Source organism: Dipodomys ordii, unplaced genomic scaffold, assembly GCF_000151885.1.
Source record: "Dipodomys ordii isolate 6190 unplaced genomic scaffold, Dord_2.0 Scaffold5, whole genome shotgun sequence".
Lineage (NCBI taxonomy): Eukaryota > Metazoa > Chordata > Mammalia > Rodentia > Heteromyidae > Dipodomys > Dipodomys ordii.
The window spans coordinates 9,728,214-9,751,807 of NW_012267221.1; the positions used below are offsets into that span (position 1 = coordinate 9,728,214).

General features: G+C 36.2%; 1 protein-coding gene across 3 annotated transcripts in view; it reads right to left on the bottom strand.

Annotated features, from left to right (window-relative positions):
• Positions 1–4,795: 4,795 nt before the first annotated feature.
• The window catches only part of Acvr1c (activin A receptor, type IC), a 75,281-nt gene continuing 56,482 nt past the window's right edge, over positions 4,796–23,594 (bottom strand). The window contains exons 2-8 of one of the 3 annotated variants that reach the window (XM_013028194.1): positions 21,767–22,006; positions 16,094–16,324; positions 13,324–13,491; positions 11,242–11,398; positions 9,381–9,505; positions 6,142–6,272; positions 4,796–5,108 (exon numbers count right to left, since the gene is read on the bottom strand). In XM_013028194.1, the coding sequence (XP_012883648.1) occupies positions 4,983–5,108; positions 6,142–6,272; positions 9,381–9,505; positions 11,242–11,398; positions 13,324–13,491; positions 16,094–16,324; positions 21,767–22,006 (1,178 nt within the window). In that variant the 3' untranslated portion in view covers positions 4,796–4,982. The remainder of the gene's footprint in view (positions 5,109–6,141; positions 6,273–9,380; positions 9,506–11,241; positions 11,399–13,323; positions 13,492–16,093; positions 16,325–21,766; positions 22,007–23,594) is intronic. The other 2 variants (XM_013028205.1, XM_013028213.1) reach the window with 2 other exon arrangements.

The following is a 23,594-nucleotide window of genomic DNA, read 5'->3' on the forward strand; positions in this document are numbered from 1 at the left end:
AAATACATTTTTAATTAGAGTAAAAGTTAGTTAAATTTGCACAGTGATGGTATGTCACCACCAGGCTTCTATAAGAACTAGATCATTTACTCTTTGATCAGTGGTCTATAAAATATTAGAGCGATTTTTCTTGTGTTTTTTTCCAGCTTGTTCTGTCCATTTGGTATGAAAGTAACACCAATTTTGTGCTAGAACACTATTTTAAGGCAAGCATCAACCAAAGTCTTGTTTTCACTGTATTTGATGTTGGTATACTTTGTGGAGGGGAAGGGAAAAAACAAATTGTTTAAAAGGGATACAGGTGGACCCATTGCAACAATGAGATGTCCAAGTCATTATGTCGAAAAACAAGGAGGGAAAGGGGGAGCCTGGGGGGAGGGGGGAATCGGAAGGGATGGGAAGGGATGGGAAGGGGAAACAAAGGAGGCAACAATGCTTGATAAGAAATGTACTCATTATCTTGCCCATGTAATTGTCACCCCTCTGTACAGTATTTTCACAATAAAATAAATAAATAAGTAAGTATACTACAAATGGGAAAAAATATTAGAACCAATTCAAAAGCCTCAGATTCTAATTCCCAAATCCTGGTTTGCATTTTTTTGCTTATGACACATCTAAAATAATCTAGACCATTAAGAGATTCTTTTCAATTTGAAGGCTAAATTCCTAGAATGATTAACTTAAATAACTGCTATGTTTTATTTATTTTTTTATGTACCAGTACTGGATACTGAACTAGGACTAGAACTCAGGGTTTGGGGGATATCCTTTAGCTCTTTTATTCAAGCCTGGTGGCTCTACCACTTGAGTAAGAGCTCCACTTCCAGGTTTGGTTGTTAATTAGAGTTAAGTGTCTCACAAACTTTCTTGCCCCTGCTGGCTTCAAATCATGATCCTCAGACCTCAGCCCTGAATAACTAGGTTTATAAGTGTAAGCCACTGATGCCTGGCACCATAGCTATGTGTTAAGAATTATAATTTGGGAAGATAGTTCCATGGAATGCTTACTTTTTTTAAAAGGTGAGAAATTTAATAAGACAGTGAAAAGCTAGAGAGAGGGGGAATAAATTCAATATCTGTTAGCATGCTTTGAAAACTTCCTGTATGATAGAAATTATACATAGCATTATACCTGTAATGCAAATTTTACATTTCTACTGACCTCTTTTGTTTTTATTTCAGGAAAAATCCTCAAAATAAATGAATAAATAAAGCTCTCGGAAGAAATTACTGTCATCACTAAAACAATGAATAAATCCAGGTAAGAATTAGTATTTGAAACCAGAACAAAGTATTATGAAAGGAGTACTATGTTCACAAAAGAAAAAAAAAGGTATTTTGGGTGTCTTTAAATAATCAATGGCATCCTTTCAAAACATGAATGTTTTTGGTTTCTTAAATGTTTAATGTTAATGTCTTAAATGTTAAATACTTTTTATAATATTGTATTTGACAATTTCTCTAAGGAAATGTTTATGAATTCACTGCCTATTTTTATTTACTTGCTATTGATACTCAATTTCTTCATGGGAAATAAAATTTCCATGCTTTAAAAATATTTAACCATGTAAAATTTCCTATTTATTTTCAAAAATAGTAAATCATGATTACCTCCCAAGTAATTTTTACTTGTTCACTTGAACTTTGATTGTTGGCACATACTAGCTCCCTAAGTTCAGGTGTTTAATTCTATTGTGCAGATTTTAAGATTGCCCTGAGCTTGCTCTGCCCAAGGAAATCACATGGTAGTAGCATTCCAAAATGTCACAAGTTTTGTTTTCCTTTGTTTAATTTTTCTACAATGGTAGAAGTATTAAAAACAATAAGTTATTGTGCAACTTCTCCTCCAATGAATTTGTTGTAGCCTCATTTAAAAAAATAAAAGCTGATTTTGAATTCTTTTGACACTGCAATCAGATTACTATTTTCATACAATCATGGAAATTTAAAATGCAAAGTTAATTGAAAGTATAAAGATGAAAAGCAAGCGCTATGCCTAAAATAGTGCACGACAGTCATGTTTCACTTAACTCTCAAGTCAGAACATAAATTAAGAATTCTAGATGTGACATGCCAAATATCTGAGACATGGAAGAATGCATACAACAGAATCTGTACCAGTTACAAACCTAAACGCATAACTTAGGAGGCAACAAATTCATGCTTACACACTGGCAACAAATAATGCTTCACTTATTTTCAGAAAGTGATGCTGCATATAAATCCCAACACCACTTGACAAAGTACCAAAAATTCATAAAAGCATTTCCCCAAGCTTTGTTTTATACCCCAGAAAATCAAAAGAACACTGACACTTTGAGTCTAACATAAGAATTTTTTTTGGTCATAACAAATTTAAATGAAACAAATATTACACAAAATATTATTAAAAATATATAAAAATCGACAGCATAAGTATATACAGTAAGTATGCCTTTGCCCTATTTTTATAAGTAAGCAATTTTATGCATAATTATGTTTATAGTTAAGGAAAATCACAATATTTAAGGTTTTCTTTATATTTTTGTTGTATCCCTTTCTTTTTTTTATAATTGAAATATAAGATGACTCATATAGGAATTATAGTTAACACAAAACAAGAAAAATATTTCAGAATATACTGACACACAAATTTCTTCAGCATGAAGGCTGAATCAATAAAATACAAAATAATTTTGACATCCTCAAATAAATTATATAACATGATAAAGAAAATAGAGATGTTCAAATACTAACTTTAAAAACTCACTAGGTACATTCACCTCACACAAACAAATAAAACAGGAAATATTATTCTTTGTTATTTAAGACTAGAGTACAACCATCATAAATAAATAATTTCATCTTCCTTCTTTAAGAAGCAATCTATGAAAAATAAGGTAACAAACATGAGTAATATTACCCTTTCACATGAGTTCTTTTTAAGATTCACATAGGCACTTTTACAAAGTGATGATATATTTAGACTGTAATATCTAAATAAAGGTACTTGCTAAATGTGTTGCAAATTGAAAGTGATTTTCAGACATATTCTAGAAACCCACTGTCACGTTCAATGCAAGACATCCCACTTTGTATTTTATCTGTCAATTTACTTTCTTCCTCCACATGCTTGCATCTCTGTTCCCATTCCCAAATTAGACTTTAAAATCCCTGAGGGCAGGACCTATCTATCTTTTTATTCCCACTTGTACCCAATATTGTGGCAAGCAAGACATGGGGTGCTCCATTTTTATTTAATAAATGGATGAATAAATGAATGAGAATGAAAGTATATGCAAACCCCACAGCTGTCAATTTTCTGCCTTTCTTATCTCAAGTCAATCAAATGGAGATGTGTTCAGTAACATATTTCCACAGTGAAATGAAGTAAAATCCTAAATTGTATATATCCTTTTACAATACTGCTACCCAAGCAGCGTTTTGTCATTGCTTAAAGAAGGGATAGTTAAGTTTCCCTAGCTTTTAGCAAAAGACTTCCATGATGATCAAATAATCTTGAGAAATCCAGTCTTAAAAAATCAAGTAACTTATCTTTACTGCTAGATTCTTCAAAAGCACGTGATATGCTAATGTGCCTTTCCACTCTTTAAGACATTATGAAAGAACACCTTTGTTCTTAGATCATCTCAACAAAAGAATGCTCTAAGGAACAGAGTTTGGGAAGAATAAAAGATGTGTTAAATCTCCTTCACTAAAGCAGCAGTACAGATTGAAAAGAAATTCAACATTCAACATTCACCATTTTGGCTGCACTCACCTGTTTCTCCTAAATAGGTAGTTCTGATATTCTTTGTAGGGATTGATTGTTACAGTCTTTGAAGAATTTTCTTAATTATTCTCAAAATATTTACTTCCTCCTTTTTTTGGTCCTTGTGTGTTCAGAAATAATAGGGAGCTCAGAATCGCTTTTTATTTTTTTAAAAAATCATCTGTTGTATCTTCAGACAATGGATATTCATGTTTGATTCATCTTTGGAAGTGTTCCAGAAACATTAATGCTCATTACTAAATGGGGTGACTAAGTCATTTCTATGAGGAAAATGTTGATAGATCTGGTTATGAGATTTCCTGCAGGGCCATTGTGATTCTGAAAAATTAGTCCGTATACTTCCTGTATAACTAAACTACAAAGGTCATAATTTGAAGTATTTTCTACATGGGGAGAAAAGTACTATACGAATTTGAAGGAAAGTAGAAAGCCAGCTAGCACTCCAATGTCAATTGCCACAAGATTTAAACCAATTGCCAGCTCTGCCATTAGTTGTATGACAATGGAACACTTATCAGTGTTTCCAGATGTCAGGCGTATAAACTAAAGAAAGTAATGACTTACACAGCTTTCAAACTATTTCTTTAAGGAATGCTTTAGCAGTCCGTTTTGAAGAGGATGAGAACAAAGAGGAGTGTACTAACAAGCAGGAGTCTGTACACCTAAACCTGTTTTATATATTCCATCAGAGCAATGATTATTTTTTCAGAATCCTATTAATTTAAACACGGAAAAGCATAGATTGCATGATTTAAACTCTGTTTATCTATACATTCTATAATTCACATTTCTAATGAATATGTTTTCACATCAGAAAAACTCTACATTTGTCTCCATTCATATGCTCTTGGTTCAAGTAAAAAAAATGAAGCCTTTCCTGACTGTTATTATTTTATATAGCTTATTTTATACTTTCATTCTTCATACTTTTATTCTTTCTCATTAAATAAAAAGATGAGTTGACAAGCCACCTTTTAAAGTAAAATCAAAGACAACATGGAGATTGGGTAAAGTTAATGTCTGTCCATGCATAACTTGAAGTCATCTTTTCATGCTGCCTTTGGGCACTTAAACACTGTTCTGAATTATCTTTGAGGTAGAACCAAACCAAATCAAGCAAAACAAAAAAGCAAAAAACATTCACAAATAAAGCAGAGAAGCAAGAAAGAAAGCTGTGAGAGATTTCCTTGGGACATGGTTATTATAATTAGGCTTTGCAATCGTCCTTGACACAAAGTTGAGAAATGGTTTTCTTAATTCGAAGGGCCGTTAGGCGGGCTGCCCCACTGGCATACCAGCACTCACGCATTATTCTTCCCATGACCCGGAGTGCCTTTATAAGAAAAACATAAAAAGTTTTAGCTACTTTTCATGAAACACAATAGAAAAGAAGCAAAACCACGGACCCAGAAATTTTTGTCAAACTTTGAAAAGCTAAAAACAGCAATAAACAATCAAATGAACAAACAAACAAAAAAACCCACAGTGAACTCTAAACATGAAAATAACATTGGGACCAAGCTCCTTTAAAAATGCTTATCAAGTCCAGGCACCAGTAGCTCATGACTCTAATCCTAGCTACTCAGGAGCCTGAGATCTGAGGATCACAGTTCGAAGCCAGCCCAGACAGGAAAGTCCATGAGACTTATCTCCAATTAACCACCAGAAAACTGGAAGTGGTGCTGTGGCTCAAGTGGTAGACTGCTTGCCTTGAGCTGAAGAGCTCAGGGACAGCACCCAAGCCCCAGAGTTCAAGCCCTACAACCAACCAACAAAAACAACAACAACAACAAAATGCTTATCAAGATACAAATATTAGCAATGTAATTGAGCATTCAATTTATTGATTCCTGGGAATGTAGTAGGATGGCTAACTTTTAGAGGTTTAGAGTTTGGTACTTTTATAATGCCAACACTCAGGAGACTGAATTAGGAGTTTGAGAGCAGTCCAGGCTAGAGTGAGGTTCTATCTCAAAAAAATAAGACAAAAAAAGTAAACAAAACACAACAAAAAATTATAAGCCAGGTGCGAGTGGCTTTCACTTGTAGTCGTAACTAACTAATCAGGAGGGTGTGATCTGAGGATCATAATTCAAAGTTAGCCCAGATAGGAACATCTAAGAGATTCTTATCTCCAATTAAGCACCGAAACAACAGAAGTGTAGTTGTGGCTCAAGTGGTAGAGTGCTAGCCTTGTGCAAAAATAATGCTCAGGGACAGTGCCAAGACCCTGAGTTCAATCCCCAGAACCAGCCCAAAAAAAGAGATAGAAGAGAATTATAATAAATATACAACAATGATATTCACCTAAAATAATATAATAAGGGTAGGGGCATATATTAGAAAAAATAACATAAAAGCCTTACTTCACAGCTTTGCCACTGGTTTGGGATACTGGGTCGCAACTTCTGGTCACAAACAACCTTCCTCATTTCCTCAATTGAGGGGTCTGAAGGCACCATGTCATAATAAGGCAACTGATATTCCTCAACAATTCCTACAAGAGATTTGTAGAATCAGTTTTCCTACAAAATAACCAATAAGGATGCCTACTTCAAACTAATACAAATTTGGTCTTCTAGGCATAAGTGCCACCCTAGAAAACTGGAAAGCCCAAGTTCATTAAAATAATGTATCACAATAAAACCAAGGACTCCATTTAAAAGCACTCATTGAAGTTATTTTGTAAAGTTATAAAAGTTTATATACTTGAAATATAAGAACATATATTTATTATATATAATACAATGTATAATTTTTATGATTATATTAGTGTTTTTTTTATCCAAGCTTTTGGTGGCTCCTATGTGTAATTCTAGCTACTTGGGAGGTTGGGTTTGTGATTTGAGGCCAACTTGGGTAGAAAAATTTGTAAGACTCCTTCTAAGCCCTCAAGCTGGGAGTGGTGGTTTGTGCTTACCATCCCAGCTATAGAGGAGGCTAACATTGAGAGTGTTGAGGGTCCATATCAGCTTAAACAAAACAATTCTGAAGATACCTTTTCAAGAAAAATCTGGAGATTTATGCCTGTTACCCCAGTTGTAGCTGGAAGCAGAGTCGGTCTGTGCCAAAGGCGAGACTCTCTCAACAAAACAAAACAAAACAAAAACTAGAACAGCTCATTTCTTTACTCCTAGCTACTTAGCAGGCTGAGATCTGAGAATCTCAGTTCAAAGCCAGTCCAAGCAGGAAAGTCCATAAGACTCTTATCTCCAATAAACTTAAGGGCTGGAGGTTGGCTCAAGTATTACCTGTCTAGCACGTGTGAGGCTGTGAGCTCAAACCCCAGTACCATTAAAAAACCAAAATTAAAGATTATCTCCAGTGAAAATTTTGTGAATTTTTATTTATATAAATCATTGTGTGACTAAGAGTACCTACTTTCTCCAGCTTAGCTACATTCGTCTGTGAATGAAGTATATAACTCCAGCAAATAAAATTGCAAAAAAAAAATAGCTTTCTTTCTGGAAGTTGTTAGGCAACCTTGTAAACGTTCACTTTCTCTTGTTGACATTTTAGAATATTCTAGACATGTAAACAGTTGAAAATGTAAGGGTTAATGTTTATAAAATCTCCGTTCCAAAGACAAAAGAGGCTTTAGTGAATAGAATAGAACTTGAATTCCAAGAAATTCCTTATAAAATTGTTCTCATTAACTATGTCCTTCATATTAAAATATGTAGAGAGAAAAAAACAAAAAGAAAGCTTAGACAAATGTCAATGTGTAACTTATACAAAAAGTTAAGAAAAGCTAGGGTAGGTGTGGGCTGAAGGATGAGTGAGAATATTGAAGGGAGCAACAGTGATCAAGATGCATTGTATTCATAAAGTGCTTTGCTGTATGGCACTGCCTTTGTACAACTACTTAAAGATAATTTTAAAAAATAAAATAAGCCAGGAGCCAGTGACTCACAACTGTAATCCTAGCTACTCAGGAAGCTAAGATCGGAAGATCGTGCTTCGAAGCCATCCGGGGCAGAAAAGTACCCATGAGACTCTTATCTCCAATTAAACACTCAAAAACCAGAAGTGACACTGTGGCTCAAATGGTAGAGTGTTAGTCTTAAGCACAAAGAGGTTCAGGAACAGCACCCAGGCCCTGAGTTCAAACCCCACAACTGACAAATGAAATAAAATAAAAGTGATGAATGTGTTAGTAATGAATGATGTGCCACATTCATTTTTTAAAACTAATTATCCCTCAAATCGTGGGCCAATGAAGGTACCACATCACCCTAGATTACAGATGAGGAGACTGAGGCAGAGTATTGTGAATGTATTCAGGAATATGCAGCTAGTAACTGGCAGATCTGGAATCTAAACCCAGATGAGAGATTTCAGACCTCCTATTCCTCAAAACTCCAATTAGTTTCTTTCTATGAAGAGTTTCATGTTCTTGAATTTTTACAATTCATTTATGAATAAAAAGAGAAGAGGTTGTTTTTGTAGTGTATTTTAATCTTATAAGACGTTAGTGAAATCTGCAAGATTGATGAAACAAAAAGTGGTATCAATACACATTGCAAAAAGGACAGTGACATTTTCATTGAATGCTTACTCAGTAGTAATATAAGCTTCACAAAAATTCCTTAAGTCACTGAAACCAAGGAGCCAGCTTCATCATCTTCATCTTCAAGATAAAGAAAGTGAGACTTGCCTGAAGTCTGACATTCAAGGAGTTGCTAAATTAAAGCTTCATTCTAAGAAGATCTCATCTAAAATAAAAACTATACATGGTGTCCTGTACCTTGGAGGCAGAAATAGGAAGGATCACGATTTGAGATCTGCCTCTGAGATCTTGTATCTCCATTAATAAACAGCATCACATGTGTGATCCTAGCTATGTGGAAGACAGAGGTAGAATCTTAGTCTCCAGTTGGATGGTGCAAAAATCAAAGACAGTCTTAAAAAAAAAAAGAAAGCAAAAAGGGCTAGAGGCTGGCTCAAGTGGCAGAGCACTTGTCTTGCTAGTGAAAGTGCTTAACTTGCAACTCCTCCAGTCTCTTAAAAAAAGTATAACTTCTATAAATCATATTCTATCAATATTTAACTTTTATCAATCGTTTCCCCAATTTCATCAGACTGTGTGTGTGTCGGCTTTTGTACACTCAATTTCTTCTTTCTGTTATTAAGAGGCACCAAGTTTGTCTTTGCTCACATAACCTATGCTTTACTCACCCAGACTCACCTCACATTCAGCACATGAAAGGGAAAAATAATGAACAAGAAAAGGCTAAGAAAGAAAAATCTAGCTTAAGTCCTACAGTCTTGAGAAGTCATGAAACTTCTTTAACATATAAGCTACAAATAACTATACACAGACTTAAGATAATTTTCAAGTGGTTCACAAAGCAGCATTACAGGAATCAGAATTTCCAGGACAACTGTCATCTCCATCTCAGCAGAACTCAAAATACAAAATCTCCAGTATATAAAGCAGCATGCTCCACTTTTATCCCTGAAAAGATAGCACCAAAAGGCAATCTCTTAAAAGTTTTAAAATGATTTGATATAGTACTTAGGGGGAAAAAAGATAGTCACATTTGTATTCAGAGTATCAAGGAAAGGTAAAGCAGACAAAAAGGATTATTTTCAAAAATCTTACCTCCAACTGAACACCTTCGGGCTATTTCCCAGTAAACTAGACCAACAGAATAGATGTCAGCTCTTTTGAAGGACTCGAAAATATTCAAGTTCATTGTATCATCCAGCATTTCTGGAGCCATGTACCTTCAAAAACACACACACATGACAGATTCTGTGTATGACTTTTCAGCAGTCCAATAAAATAAAATCTTAATAAACCTGGGTACAAAGTATAAATTAAGATGGCTCACATCTACAGTCCTAGGAAAATGAGATCTTAGAAAAATGAGATCTGAGGTTCATGGTTTGAAACCAGCCAGAGCAGAAAAGTTTGTAAGATTCTTATCTCCACTAACCTACCAAAGCAGCTGAAGTGGAGCTGTAGCTCAAATGGTAAAGCACTAGCCTTGAGAAAAGAGGCTCCGAGACAGTGTCCAGACCCAGAGTTCTAGCCTTGAGACTGGTATCAAAAACCAAACAAACAAACAAAGAAAATGAAAGAGAGAAAGAGGGAAAGAAAATAAGAGAGAGCGAGGAAGAGGAAGGAAGGAAGGAAGGAAGGAAGGAAGGAAGGAAGGAAGGAAGGAAGGAAGGAAGGAGAGGGAGGCAGGAAAGGGAGGGAGGCAGGAAGGAAAGAAGAGAAAGAAAGAAGGAGGGAGGGAAGGAAAGCAGCCCTAATGTGGGGTCAGTCACATGGAAAAGTTAAGGCTGGATTTTTCTTTTTTGTTTGTTGATCTACATATCTTTGGGAATATAATGGAAAGCACAGAAATGGAGGGACAAAGGGCAAACAAATTCAGCAATGACACTCACAGGACACCATGTTGAAAATGAAGTATACAACTTATGGGTGGGATGGGAGGGGGGGAACCTGGAATAGAGCAAGGGAAAGGGTGACACTGACCAAAAGGAAATATACTCTTTGCCTGATTTACGTAACTGCTACCCTTCTGGTTAATTAATTATTTAATTAATGTCTCCTAGGAAACTTAGCAAAGAACTCAAAGGCACTGTCCTGAGATTCCAAATACACCTTAGAAGCCAGCTATACTACCTTCTCTCCATGGCTTTTAACAACTGGAGGTAAATGTTTTGAGCTCAAGGTCAAGATCTCTGGAAATATGTCAAAGCAGCCTGGAGACTGAAATTTAAGTAGAGGAAATGGAAGTGGATTGGCTGGGTGGCCACCTGCTGTCCAGAATGAGAAACATACCAGAAATACCATGACCATGGGCCTGTCCTGCCTTATGTGCTGTATATGCCATTTATACAATGCTTCTCCTTATGTTTTGTACATTTGGTTCCTGTAGATGGCAACTGTGTCCAAACCCACATTACTACATACCACCTCAGGAAATTTAAAAGTAAGTACAACTGTAGATAATGCATAAATTGCTAGGTCGTGTATTTAAATATGAAGGAGACGTAATAGCACACACATACGCACACACATACAAATATATATTTATTATAGAGGGTCCCTAACCTCTCAATATACCAATGCTACACCTGTTGTTTAGAATGTGACCACGTAGAGCCACACCTCATATTCAGTTTACCTATGATGGATAAAGGCTTTGGAGAAGCTATACATTGCTGAAGGATTTTTCTTATTGGTAGGAAAATGCACCTAGAGAAGGTGACACGCTAGAAATAACATATACTCCCTCTTCCCAGTTCCCAGCACTGGACTCTAAATCCAACTGACTTAGCCATATGGTCTTAAAATGTCATCTCTCCCACTTTAAACTTATTGGATCCACTGACTTCTCAGTGACTCAGTAAAACCTGCTGTTTCCTTGGGTCAAGTATGTCTCCACTTGAGACCTGAGCCCTCGATACACCATGGGCATTCCTTTTCCCACAGTGAGCCAGCTTACCTCTTGGTTCCCACCCTTGGGTTCTGAGGTATGTCGATCGTGTTCAGTACTGAATCGTGCTTTACAGCCAACCCGAGGTCGGCTATGGCACATGTTTCACACTTTTTCACTAAGATATTTTTTGACTTTATATCTCGATGAGCAATGGCAGGTTTACCTACAAAGTATAAGGAAAACATATTTACCACTTTCTTACTGAAGACAATGGTTCTAAGAGAAATCATTTTAAATACTTAGCTCAACTATCACGTTCTCAAACAGTTCTTCCCTTACATACTAGCCTCCACTTCAGGCCCTTCATCAGGACACTCCATTGATTGGTGATTGATTGATTGATTTGATTTTAACATGGTGGTTCTAGGTATTTAACTCAGGGCATTACATTTCAGCTTTTAGTGTGTCTTTGAGATTAGTTCTCCCTAACTTTGTCTAGGCTAACATCAAACTATGATCTTCCTATTTCTTCTTCTTGAGTCACTGAGATTACAGTTGGACACCACTAGATCTACCCTCCCATTTGCTTTCTTAAGAGCTCTCATTACTATCTAGATTGTGTTACTTATTCTGAAGTATGTCTATCCATCTGTTTTTCTACACTGAATTATGTCTTGTCATTGTGCCTCCAATGTTTAAAACACTACATGACATTTGGTAGGCACCAATACATTTTTGAGGAAATGCAGAAAGAATTAGCATTACTATGTGTTCATAAGATCACAGCAAAAGCTGGGTGCCAGTGGCTTCCACCTGTAATACTAGCTACTCAGAGGGCTGAGATCTGAGGGTCATGGTTTGAAGCCAGCTCAGGCAGGAAAGTCTGTGAAAGTGGAGGCACAGCTCAAGTAGTAGAGTGCTAGCCTTGAGGGAAAAAAAATCTCAGGAAGAGTGCCTGCTCCTGAGTTAAATTCAGGGCCAGCATCTGCATGTGCACACACGCGCCCCCCCCCCCCCGCCCCCAGGTCATAGCAAATATATTCTAACTAAATTCAATGTTTTACTACCCTAGATCAGCGGTTCCCAAATGTGAACTAAGGCTCTATGGACATACTTGAGAGTATTTTCTAACTATATTATTTGTGAGATCCTGTCTTTTCTTCATTTCAACTAAAACACAAAGATTTAATTAAAAACAGATATGAAAATCTAGTCCATAAGTTAGACATTAAACAGATGTGCAGAAAATAAAAATATTATTTTCACCAAATAGGTTTTCTGTATCACAAAACATGATGGAATGTTTAAAAACTGTTCTTTACATTAACATTTAGTTAATTGCTATTTCTTTGACAGTAATATTGTTTACTTTCCCAATTTTAATTCTATTATGGCAAGTATTAATGTAGCCTACATACTCAAAAGCTTTTTCAGAGTTTGTAATAATTTGTAAGAGTGTAAATTTTCATGAGCCCAAATTTGAGAACCATTAATCTGTTGATCATTTTTTTAAGTCAATGAATTGAGGAAATAATATTATTTGGCCGTTAACTAGATGATATTCAAATACTCTATTATGATTATATCTTTTCTGACTTTTTAATTATAAGAGATGAAAAAAATGTTTTTGGTCGGTTGTGGGGCTTGCACTCTGGGCCTGGGTGCTGTCCCTCAGCTCTTCAGCTCAAAGCTAGTGCTCTACCACTTGAGCAACAGTGCCACTTCTGGCTTTTTCTGTTTATGTGGTGCTGAGGAATCAAACTCAGGGCCTCATGCGAGGCAAGCACTCTACCACTGAGCCACCTTCCCAGCCCCATAAGAGATGAAATTTAAATTCTTTTTATTCTTGAATATAGAGCTTTTGCTACCAGTACAAGATCTGCAGGCATATGGTTAGATGACACAGACAAAGCTACTGAGAATAAAATTATATTGTGGTTTATATAGAAAATGATGTAAAATATGTGAATGATGGCTATATCACTTTCATTAAGTACCTTATGGTCATAAATTACCCTGTGTTCCTTTATATTTGATATTGTCTTAAGGAACTAAAGTACAATTAAGTACTAAAACAACTTGACTACTAAGACAACTTAATAGTCATTCTCTTATTTGAGCAGAAGAGGTTGGAAAGGAACTACATACCTTGTGTCCCAACAATCTCCATGTGGAGGTGAGCCAGACCGCTAGCTATTGAAAGTGCAAGTCTGACCATTCCAGCTTCAGTCACTATGTTTCTGTTCAAGTAGTCATACAGGGAGCCTTGTTCATGATACTCAGATACAAGCCAGAGTTGAGTCCATGTTCCATTATCTAACAGGAAAACATGATGTGTGGCTGTTAATATATGTTAAGAAAGAATTCAAAAGCATGTTAACAAATGTTAGTATTTAAAAGTCTTGATAACAGAGGCATGTTAATTCATTTAGTAGGGAGTAATGTACAAAATTCTCAATGAATCATTGTTGTTGGGATATGAGAACCCTCCATCAATCAGAAATTGAAAAACAATAATTCTAATAACTGAACCATTCATTTCTTATTCCCTCTAATCTGTACCTGCTAGCAATAATAATCAATGGTAGGTGGTATAACTGACAGGCTTTCATGTGCTCGGTACTGTGTTATAAATTACTTCAGCTTTTAAAAAAGATTATGTCAATGGAAATGATAAATAAAACAAAATTTCAAAGGTATTTTTACTATCACAGACTTGCTAACATTCAAACAATGAATGGCCATATTTATGTTCCATTCAAAATAAGAAATTGATGACTTTCCCTAAACCCTTATATAAAGAGCCAAACAAAATGATAGACATTTTCAAGGTAACTTACTTCATTAACTCAGTAAATCCACTCATGTTTATTTAATGACTTTTAAAAGAGAAATTAGTCTAACACTTCACTAAGTATTAGAGCACCCAGGACCAACATTAGTTTTCTAAATAAAATATATAAAATACTCTGACCAGTTCTGATACTCAGTGAACAGAATCTATAATAAACATTTGCTAAGAATCTCTCTTGCCAGATGCTGTGTTAGAGGAGCTCTTTGTTATCAAAGTATTTATCTTCCAAGCCCAGTTAGCCATAAGATTTCCTAGGAACACAAATATCAACATAATGATAAGATCACTAAGAAACTGATCAAATGAAAAGCTCAACCTTACATTCTCTCCTTTATTGTCAGGTAGTGGCTATTTTTAACACCCCCCTCAATCTTTGTCAGACAGTTGACTAACAAGTAAAACTATAAATGTTGCAAAAGATAAGGGAATTCAGGAAGGTTAAAGAATATTAGAAAAACAGGTTGACAGGTAAGGATATGGCAGAGCTAGACCAATTAAATTAGAGAAAACTGATGATGATCAGATGATTTGCTTTGCATGTTGTTTTATAATCCAACAAACACCGTGATTACATTAGTCCATCGAGATGAGTCAACTTATCACAGTCATAGCAAAGTTGGAGTTGATTGCATTGCTAATTAGCCTAACCATCAGGTAGGATAGGACAAGATTAGGAGGGGAAAATTGCCTAGTAGCCAAACAAGAAATGTCTCTTTCTTCAAGTCTGGATGTAGTTTTAAAGTTCAGGCTGTTAAGAATTTGGGAAAAAACTTACTCTTTAAGTTCATCTTGGCTTTACTATATTTCCTCCTAGATAGTCAGAGATTAGAAAATCATCAGAAAACACTATAATGGCCAAAATATATGATAAATGCTAACCCCCTCTTCATTATGAGTACTTTTATGAACAAATTTATATTTGATCAAAATAACCATAGGTTTCTAATTTATTCAGGCACTATTAGATGCCTAACACCCAGAGATTATTCACTGTAGCCTTTATTGTTTTTAATAAGGTTGTAACTGTGAGTCCACTAATTACTCTTCCTTGAATACTTTAGAAGGTAAAACCTTTATTGAAAAAAAAAGTAATCCACAGGTTCATATGCAGCTAATGATTACTCAGGTATCTATGAAATATTTTAGAAATATTAGAAAATTCTAGAGAGCTGATGCTCCATTTTCCCTCCAGTTAGCTAAAAAAAGTTTAGATTTTCTTAATGTTAAATTTTAAAATATATATTATATTCAAAGCAGCACTACTAGAAGCTTTCACTGAAATTTTCTTGCCTGCCATCATTCTAACAGAATGTAAAGATAACATTTGTTGAAAACTTGAGTCCTGAAGAAGCCTGTTATACAGATGAAAAATAGATTCTTGATAAAGGTTAGCATTCAGTTTTGTATTTCTTAGTAAAATGCAGAAATGTTTGCATTCTGGCTGGTAAACAGCTTCTATTCAATACTCCCACTGACATCCCATTGCTCTTGCCTTTGAAGATGCCTCAGATCTTTCCATTACCCACCAGCTACTGAAAAATGAAAACCTATGGGATGGGCTACTGCTGAGACTTCTGTTTTGATTGGTTGGTTCATGTTCCACCTGAGTCATCAAATATGGCCATTTCATTATTATGATTTTCTATCAGTCACTTACCTGGCTTTATTCTATGTTTATGTGACGTTATTTAAGGAAAAGAAGAAAGAATTTTCTTTGCCCAATAAAGAAATTAGACTTTTATGTAGTTTTGATTAAAAACAAACAGATTAGCCAGGGATCAGTGGCTCATGCCTCTAGTCCCTTGGTTCTCAGGAGCCTGAGTTCTGAGGTTCATAGCTTGAAGACAGCAAGAGCAACAAAGTCCATGAAACTCTTTATGTCCACTTAACCATCAAAAAAAAATATGGAAATGTGTCGCAAGTGGTAGAGCATTAACTTTAAGCAAAAAGGTATGGGAGAGTGCCAGGCCCTAAATTAAAGCCCCACCACCAAAAAAACAAACAAACAAACCAACAGATTTAGCCTTATTTGAGAATGCATATGATATTTTTAGTTGACAATACCTTTGTTGTCAGCAGCGATGAAACCAAGGATGTTTTCATGTCGCAGCATCACCGTCTGGTAGATTTCTGCCTCACGAAACCAAGATCTCTCATCTCTGGAGGAGAATATCTTCACAGCCACATCTTCACCACACCACTTACCATGCCACACCTCGCCAAATCTGCCTTTTCCTACTATTTCCTGAAGTACAATCGTCCTCGCAATTGTTCTTTGAACCAAGAGGGGCAGACCTGACCAGAGAAAAGTTGGGGTTGTCTTTGAAAGCAACTCTCAGAAAATATCTGCTCTGCTGGCTAACCTCTTCTCTCGTGTACAGCAAACAAACACTTTAATATTATCAATTATGAAGAAGTAGGCACCACAATAGCAAACTTTAATGTCAAGTCATGCTCAAAAGCATACTCTAATCTGAATAGAAATTTCTCTTCTATTTGTAAATAAAAATTTTAACATAGCCTTCTCTTAGAAATATCTGAGCTCCAAGCATTGTTCCAGATCATCCTGAATTGGCCATCAAAGCCAGGTAGGTGACTAAAGACACAAAGTAAAGAAGAGTATTTTGTTCACATTAAACTAAAATGTGTGATTCCTAGTAAAATTAGGAAAGCAAAAGACTGGTGAATTTTTCAAAAACAAGATTAAAACTTGAAAGTAATGAATCAAATTTGGGTGGCTGATATGGCTTAGTAGTAGAGTGCCTGAGGCCCTGAGTTCATCAATTGTGGATATAGTTCAAAAAAGAAAAAGGAGAGAGACAAAGGGAGAATTTAATTCAATGGCAATAATCCAATGATGTAATGTTGCCTAAACTGAAAATATATTTTCTACAGAATTTAAAAATTCAAGAAAAAGCCAGGCGCCGGTGGCTCATGCCTATAATCCTAGCTACTCAGGAGGCTGAGATCTGAGGATCAAGGTTCAAAGCCAGCCCGGGCAGAAAAGTCCATGAGACATTTATCTCCAATAAATTACCAGAAAACTGGAAGTGGGGCTGTGGCTCAAGAGGTAGAGTGCTCACCTTGAGCTAAAGAGCACAGGGACAGCACCCAAGCCCGGAGTTCAAGTCCCACGACTGACAAAAAGAAAAATAATTCAAGAAAACTTATTCTGAGGGTATGCATATTTGTTAAATCAGTGATATCACACCTAGAATTTAAAGATTCTAATTTAAATAATTTTCATTTAAAATGCAAAGGTTGGGTGTATTGGCTCATTTCCTGTATCCAGCTTCCCAGGAAGCAGAGATTGGGAGGATTAGGGTTCAAGGCCAGTCAGGCAAAAAGTTAACAATGTTTTTACCTCAACAAATTAGCAAAGTGTGGTGGATCACATTTGTTATTCCAACTATGCGGGAGGCATAGGTAAGAGGATCATAGTTCAAGACCTGCTGGGACACAAAGCTCAAAATCCTATCTGAAGAAAAAAAAATATATATATCCTAAAGGAAAAGAGGGCTAGAGGTGTGGCTCAAGTGATAAAGCATTTACCTAGCAGGCCCAAAGCCTGAGTTCAAACTCCAGTACTGCCAAAAATATAAATAAATAAAATGCAGAAAACTTATCTTCAATGTTGTTTACATAATTATTTATAGGAAACAGTAAGGAATCCTACAATAAAACAGAAACATTGTGAAATATGGTATAGATACCATAACACAGATAAGAAAGACATGGATTCAAATCTCAGCTACACCCCTTGGTAACCAATTACAAATTATTTAACCACTCCACTATTTAAAGAAGCTTTAGCTTCCTTCTCTGAAAAGAGAAAAAATAGGGACTATGTCATGGGATAATATAAGAATTAATATAATATATTAATATTATATAATACATAATAATATAATATTAAAATAATAAGCATAGAGAACCTAGCACAGTATCTGACATATTACCCAATAATTATAATCCTTTTTTTTTGGTCAGACGTGGGGCTTGAACTCTGGGCCTGGGAGAATTATAATCCTTTTAATATGTTATTCTTAGCCACTTTTACAGTGGCACTCTTAATGGCATGGGAAGCCACATTTACTACAGTGCCAATTGAAAACATAATATAACTTATTTATTCATACAAATAACTGCATATAGCTCTTCACAATTTGTTGGAGAAAGACTGAAGAAGAGAAAGACTATGCTACGTGCTATGATGGTCATTACCATTTGGTGGAAGTTGGGTGAATTAGAATATTCTTTCTCATTTCTATATCTTCATAATTTCCACACTGAAAATGTATTGCTCTTATAGTCTTATTACCAGAAAGCATGTAGTTGGAGGCCGAATGATAAATTTGTTCTAGAACTCATGTTTGTTATTGTCATTATCTTCAGATGGCTGAGACAGCAGCTACTTTGAAGCTCCTGGGGGCTTTGGCCTTGACTCTCAAAAAGCAAGCCAGTGTTTATTCAGATGTTCTCATCTTCGTGAGAACCACCCACTGTGGCTAAATAGGCACAGACTAGAAATTTGCTGGGATAAGCCTCAACAATTAGTCACGAAGCTCCCCAGTCAGAAAGTTCTTTTGAAACCTTATTATGAGAAAATTGGGGTCTGACAGTAATCATTTGACTTGCCCAGGTCTGTGTTGCCACTGGGAGGCAGACCCAGATCTAAAACACTGGTATGGTCCAAATTCTCTTCTAACCTGTAAGTGGACACAACTACAGTCATGCCTTGTGCGAAGATTCCAACAGCAATGGTAAAGAGTATTTTTGTAACCCATAGTCTGTTTTTCAACTGAGGATACACTTAACAGTTAACACTAATAGCTATTTGACCAAAGTTCTATTTCTTCCTTCTCTCAAGATCTTGCACATGCACACACACACACACACACACACACACACACACACACACACACACACACACTCACACACTCAAAAAATAATCACTATAAATGACATATGGATATTACAATAGAGAAGCCAATGTTTTCAAATTGCAATGGACTGGGCACATAACCCAAGCCACAGACCAGCGATCAAGAAAACATGTAAGATTCTTATTAGAGCAATTAATTTGGGCAAGTAGGATGAAAGTGGACGCAGTATCTTTCAAAGCAACCACCGAAATTAATCTATGTAGTTCTTGTGTGTTCTACCTAGAGTGCACTTGAGGATAACTAGATTTTGCTTTTGCTGTAAGTTCATTTTAATTTCCCCCCCAGGGATTCTGTAGATGTTGCAGCTTGGCTGGTAACATGATCCTTCACAATTGTTATGCCACAAAAGAAAGAATCAAACTTCTTGGTCTCTCAAGAGCCACCTGAGACACAATTCACTCTCAATGATAGTCCAATAAAACATCAGTCCATTTTCCTATCTTGTAGGCACTGTATCTTTCAAATGTGTCCCTGACCGGGTCAAGGATAAACTTCACTGTTTTTGTTTCTCAACATCTGACAAGGCTGTTTCACATTCAAGGTTACTGGCCAATTAGGAAAGGCAGAGGAAGCACACTGCCCATCTTCTTCCCACTAGTGAGCTCTTGTGGCAGAAACTTTGCTGTGGAAAGATCCACAGTCTGATTGATGATCAAAGATGGAAAGGTCCTCAACTGCTTTTAGCCAGGGACCATTGCCAAAGTTATGCAACTGTTTGATGTTTGTTTAGCTTATGTTAGTTATATAGGGGGCTCATTGTTGCATCTCCATACATTTACACTGTATTCTAATCAATCGTACTCCTCCAGCACTCTCCCTGCCTCTCAAAAAACAAAACCCCAACAACACAACCATGTTGTTGTTGTTGTTGTTGTTTTTGGAGGGTGGGGAGGGATGTCTAAAACTCATTGAAATGGACCTAAAGAAATTATTGTTCTTAGTTATGCTTATTCCTTTTTTTCTACAAGGGATCTTAGAATAACCGAAAAAGGAAGAGCCCAGGAGTCAGTAAATCTAGATTTAGATTTAAATACACAAAAACACAAAAACATAAAAAAAAAACCCTTAACACGAATTTTTTATCTTATGCCAAACTCATGACTACTTTTTTAAACTAAACATCCAATGTACTTTAAAAAAATATTTGTATTACTTTCATTTGGAAGAGAAATCCTTGGTCATCCTGAATATATTTAAAAGAATATATTTCAAGTATGAATTCTTACCAAACATCTTTAGATGAACTTGACAAAATGATCTAGTAGGAATTAAATAGATGTTTATTTAATCAGTTTAACTTTATGAATAAATTATATAAATTTTCAAGAAATTAGGCACAGATCAAAGTTCTTTGTGCCTAAACCCCCAGCCAGTCCTCAAAAAATTAGAGGACAGTGACTCTCAAAAGCTTACTTGAAAAGAGCTGACTTCCAATAAGCATTACATTGGAAGAAAGAATGCCTGCTTTCTGTCCAATGATTTAACTCTTATTCTAGTTTATAACCTTGTTACTTTTGAGATTTTCTTTCTTTCCTTCCTTGAGAACATAAAACCTAATTTGGGTGACAGTGATGTAGGCATTTAGGTGATCTTGTCCCCAAAGTAGTCAAATTCTCTAGCTTTATTGAGGACTATTGTGTTCATTCATTCAGATGGATCCAAAGTTACTTCCTATTAAGTATGATTATTACCATCCCTCTATCACCTGCCTCTTTATCTTCTTTGCCTGCCTTGATGTTTGAAGAGACCATTGACCAAGGAGTTTTTCAAAATGTGTTGCATAATGGTCTTAATGATCTTTTGAAAGCAAGAAGCGATTCAAAGGCATCTGAAGTAGCTTACCTAAGCTTACCTAAAGAGTTCCATTTAATTGAGCAATGAAACATGCGCACACTACCTATTAACCTCCTCAATATCTCAATTAATATACTATAAATTAAATTCATGTGAAACTAAGAGGAGATAGTCGTAACAAGGTAAGCATACTGCAGAGTTCATGTTTCTACGAAACGATGTGCTAGCAAGATTTCTGGGTCTATATGTGTAAGAACAGGGAATGCCCTACCACCTTGGGAATTTGTTAATGGAGAAACCTGCTGGGTGCCCCATAAATACTTTGTGCTATGAGAAAGACGCATATGGTCCATAGTATAGCCTGTAACTTGGAGCTGCTGCACCAAGGCTCTGGAGCCAGCTCAGAAAGGCAGGGTTGCTCTACCTAACCCCTGTATTTTACTTCTGTAGACCATATTGTTGACTGAATTCTAGGTCAAGTCTTTGGTAACCTCTCATATACTGCCCAGGTGTGTCTACTGATTCTTAGCCCTTCATAACCAAAAGCAAAAGTACTCCAAATGTGCTACATTGCATAACTAGTATATTTACTTAGAACTCATTGCCTTGACTACAATGACCCTGACTCTTTTGTGCCCATAAAACAGTGACAAGAGATTAGCAGTGATTATTATTAACCACAGTGGGAGAAGTAAGGAGGTCAGCAGAGAAGCAGAAATCATAAATAAATCAATAAAATGAAGTGAATAAAATAACTGTTGAAGGAATAAGAAAATAAAATCTGAACACACAGCTTCCAAGAGCAATAAAAAAAAAAGACTTTTAAAACATGGCAGGCTTTTCTCTCCATCAAATTCTATAATGGTAAACTTTATAGCAGTGTTGACCATTTGCCTCACCAGGCATCTTAAATAATGGAACTCATAGTATGTTGTCAAAACGTTTTGCCATTTAAAATTAGGACTTCTTAACAGAAAAGTAGAACTGGGGCACATACCAGAGCCAGATCCTGAGGCAGTTACATCATAGATCAGATCTTTCAGGGTTTTTCCAGCATTTCCCAGGTTGCACTCAGAAAGTGCTTCTTCCACGTTTGATCTCTTTTTCTTCCTGTGTGTGCACTGCCGATCTTGGCACACCCATATTGTCAGCATGGCAGCTATGAACAGGAGGCAAATGGGCACAGTAATAACAATGGTCAGCTCTGTGGGTCCAAGTTTGGGAGCACGTGGTGATGCTGCAGTAAAAGAAAGAGAGAGAGAAAGGAAGAGAGAAAGAAAGAACACAACCATAAACTAACCCATCCACAACCTCTCAGAGACTGAAAGTACCAGCACCAAAATTTCACTGCACTGTACCCACTTCTGTTCATTGCCAAAGACACTGTGGCATAAGCCAAGACAAGAAAAGAGTCAGGACCACAGCTGCAGCTAAGAACAATGACATCAGTAATCATGACGGACAGAATTAAAATTGTGGGAAATCATTACCATTGAAAACTTTTCTTTATAAAACTCTGAAAAAAGGGCTGGGCACCAGTGGCTGGAGGCTAAATTTTGAGGATCATGGTGTGAATTCAGGGTAGGCAGGAAACTCAGTGAAACTCTTATCTCCAATCAATCGGCAAAAAGCCAAAAGTGGAGATATGGCTCAAGGTGTAGAGTACTAGTCTCGAGTACAATGAAGCTCAAGGATAGCACCCAGGTACTGGAGTCCAAGCTGCAGGACCAGCACAGAACCAAACCAACCAAACAACAAATAGGATAATAAATGAAAAAAAATCTATGAGAGCCATTCTCTGTGGTTTCTGAAGACGTTATTTTGGTGCATGAAACTGGCATGTTGTTCATTCACTGAAACCAGCCTTAGCATCAGTTTAGTTCTCACTCCAGGTCTTACCACCAGGGGTGTTGGTTTTGTGTTTAATAAGCTGTAAGATGTATTTGATAGAACATGGAAGCAGAACTGAGGAGACTTTCATTCCCAAACATTAAGAAAATAGTGCAGGCTCTGGAGAGAGGGAAGCCTGGCTGAGTGTGGGCTGCTTCTTTGTCACCCAGAACTATGTGGAAACTGTCCCTCTCAACACACATACACACACACACACACACACACACACACACACACACACACACACACACACACGCCCTCTCCACAGCCCTAAGACAAAGTTAGAGACCAGATCAGGAAAATAATCACATAACAACTGCACCTTTGAGTCTAAACCAATGACAATGACAACAGACCTCATGAATAGCATTATTTACCAGACTTCCTTGTTTTCATTGAGAAGGCAAGTAAACTTATTGCATTAACTATACTTGCATTTTACTTTACAAATGCAGTCAAGAACTCAATGAATAGCCTACAAAATTAAGAAGAGTGAGGGAAAGAGTGGGTAAGGGAGGGAATAGTGAGAATGTTGAAAGGAGTAACAATGATCAAGATGCATTGTATTCATAAACTGCTTTGCTGAATAATAATTCCTTTGCACAACTACTTAAAGATAATAAAAATGTAATAAAAAACTAAACATCATTTGACCACAAGTATCATTTCATTGTAAAAGAGAAAAGAATAAAATTCTCACAAATGTGTTCATAGATATTTCACCACAAATCTAAAAGTTATTAGTCTACTATAAATAAAGAAAATATCTTAAATTGTTAGGTAAGCTTTGGAAACATAATCCAAGCTCTTCAACCTTTCATTGTAATTATTCACTGCCCACCAACTTCCTTCCCCCCCCCCCACAGGCTTTAGGATTCTAATTGTACTGATACACAGGACAGCATGGCCTTGAATTCTCTTTTACAGGTACTAAG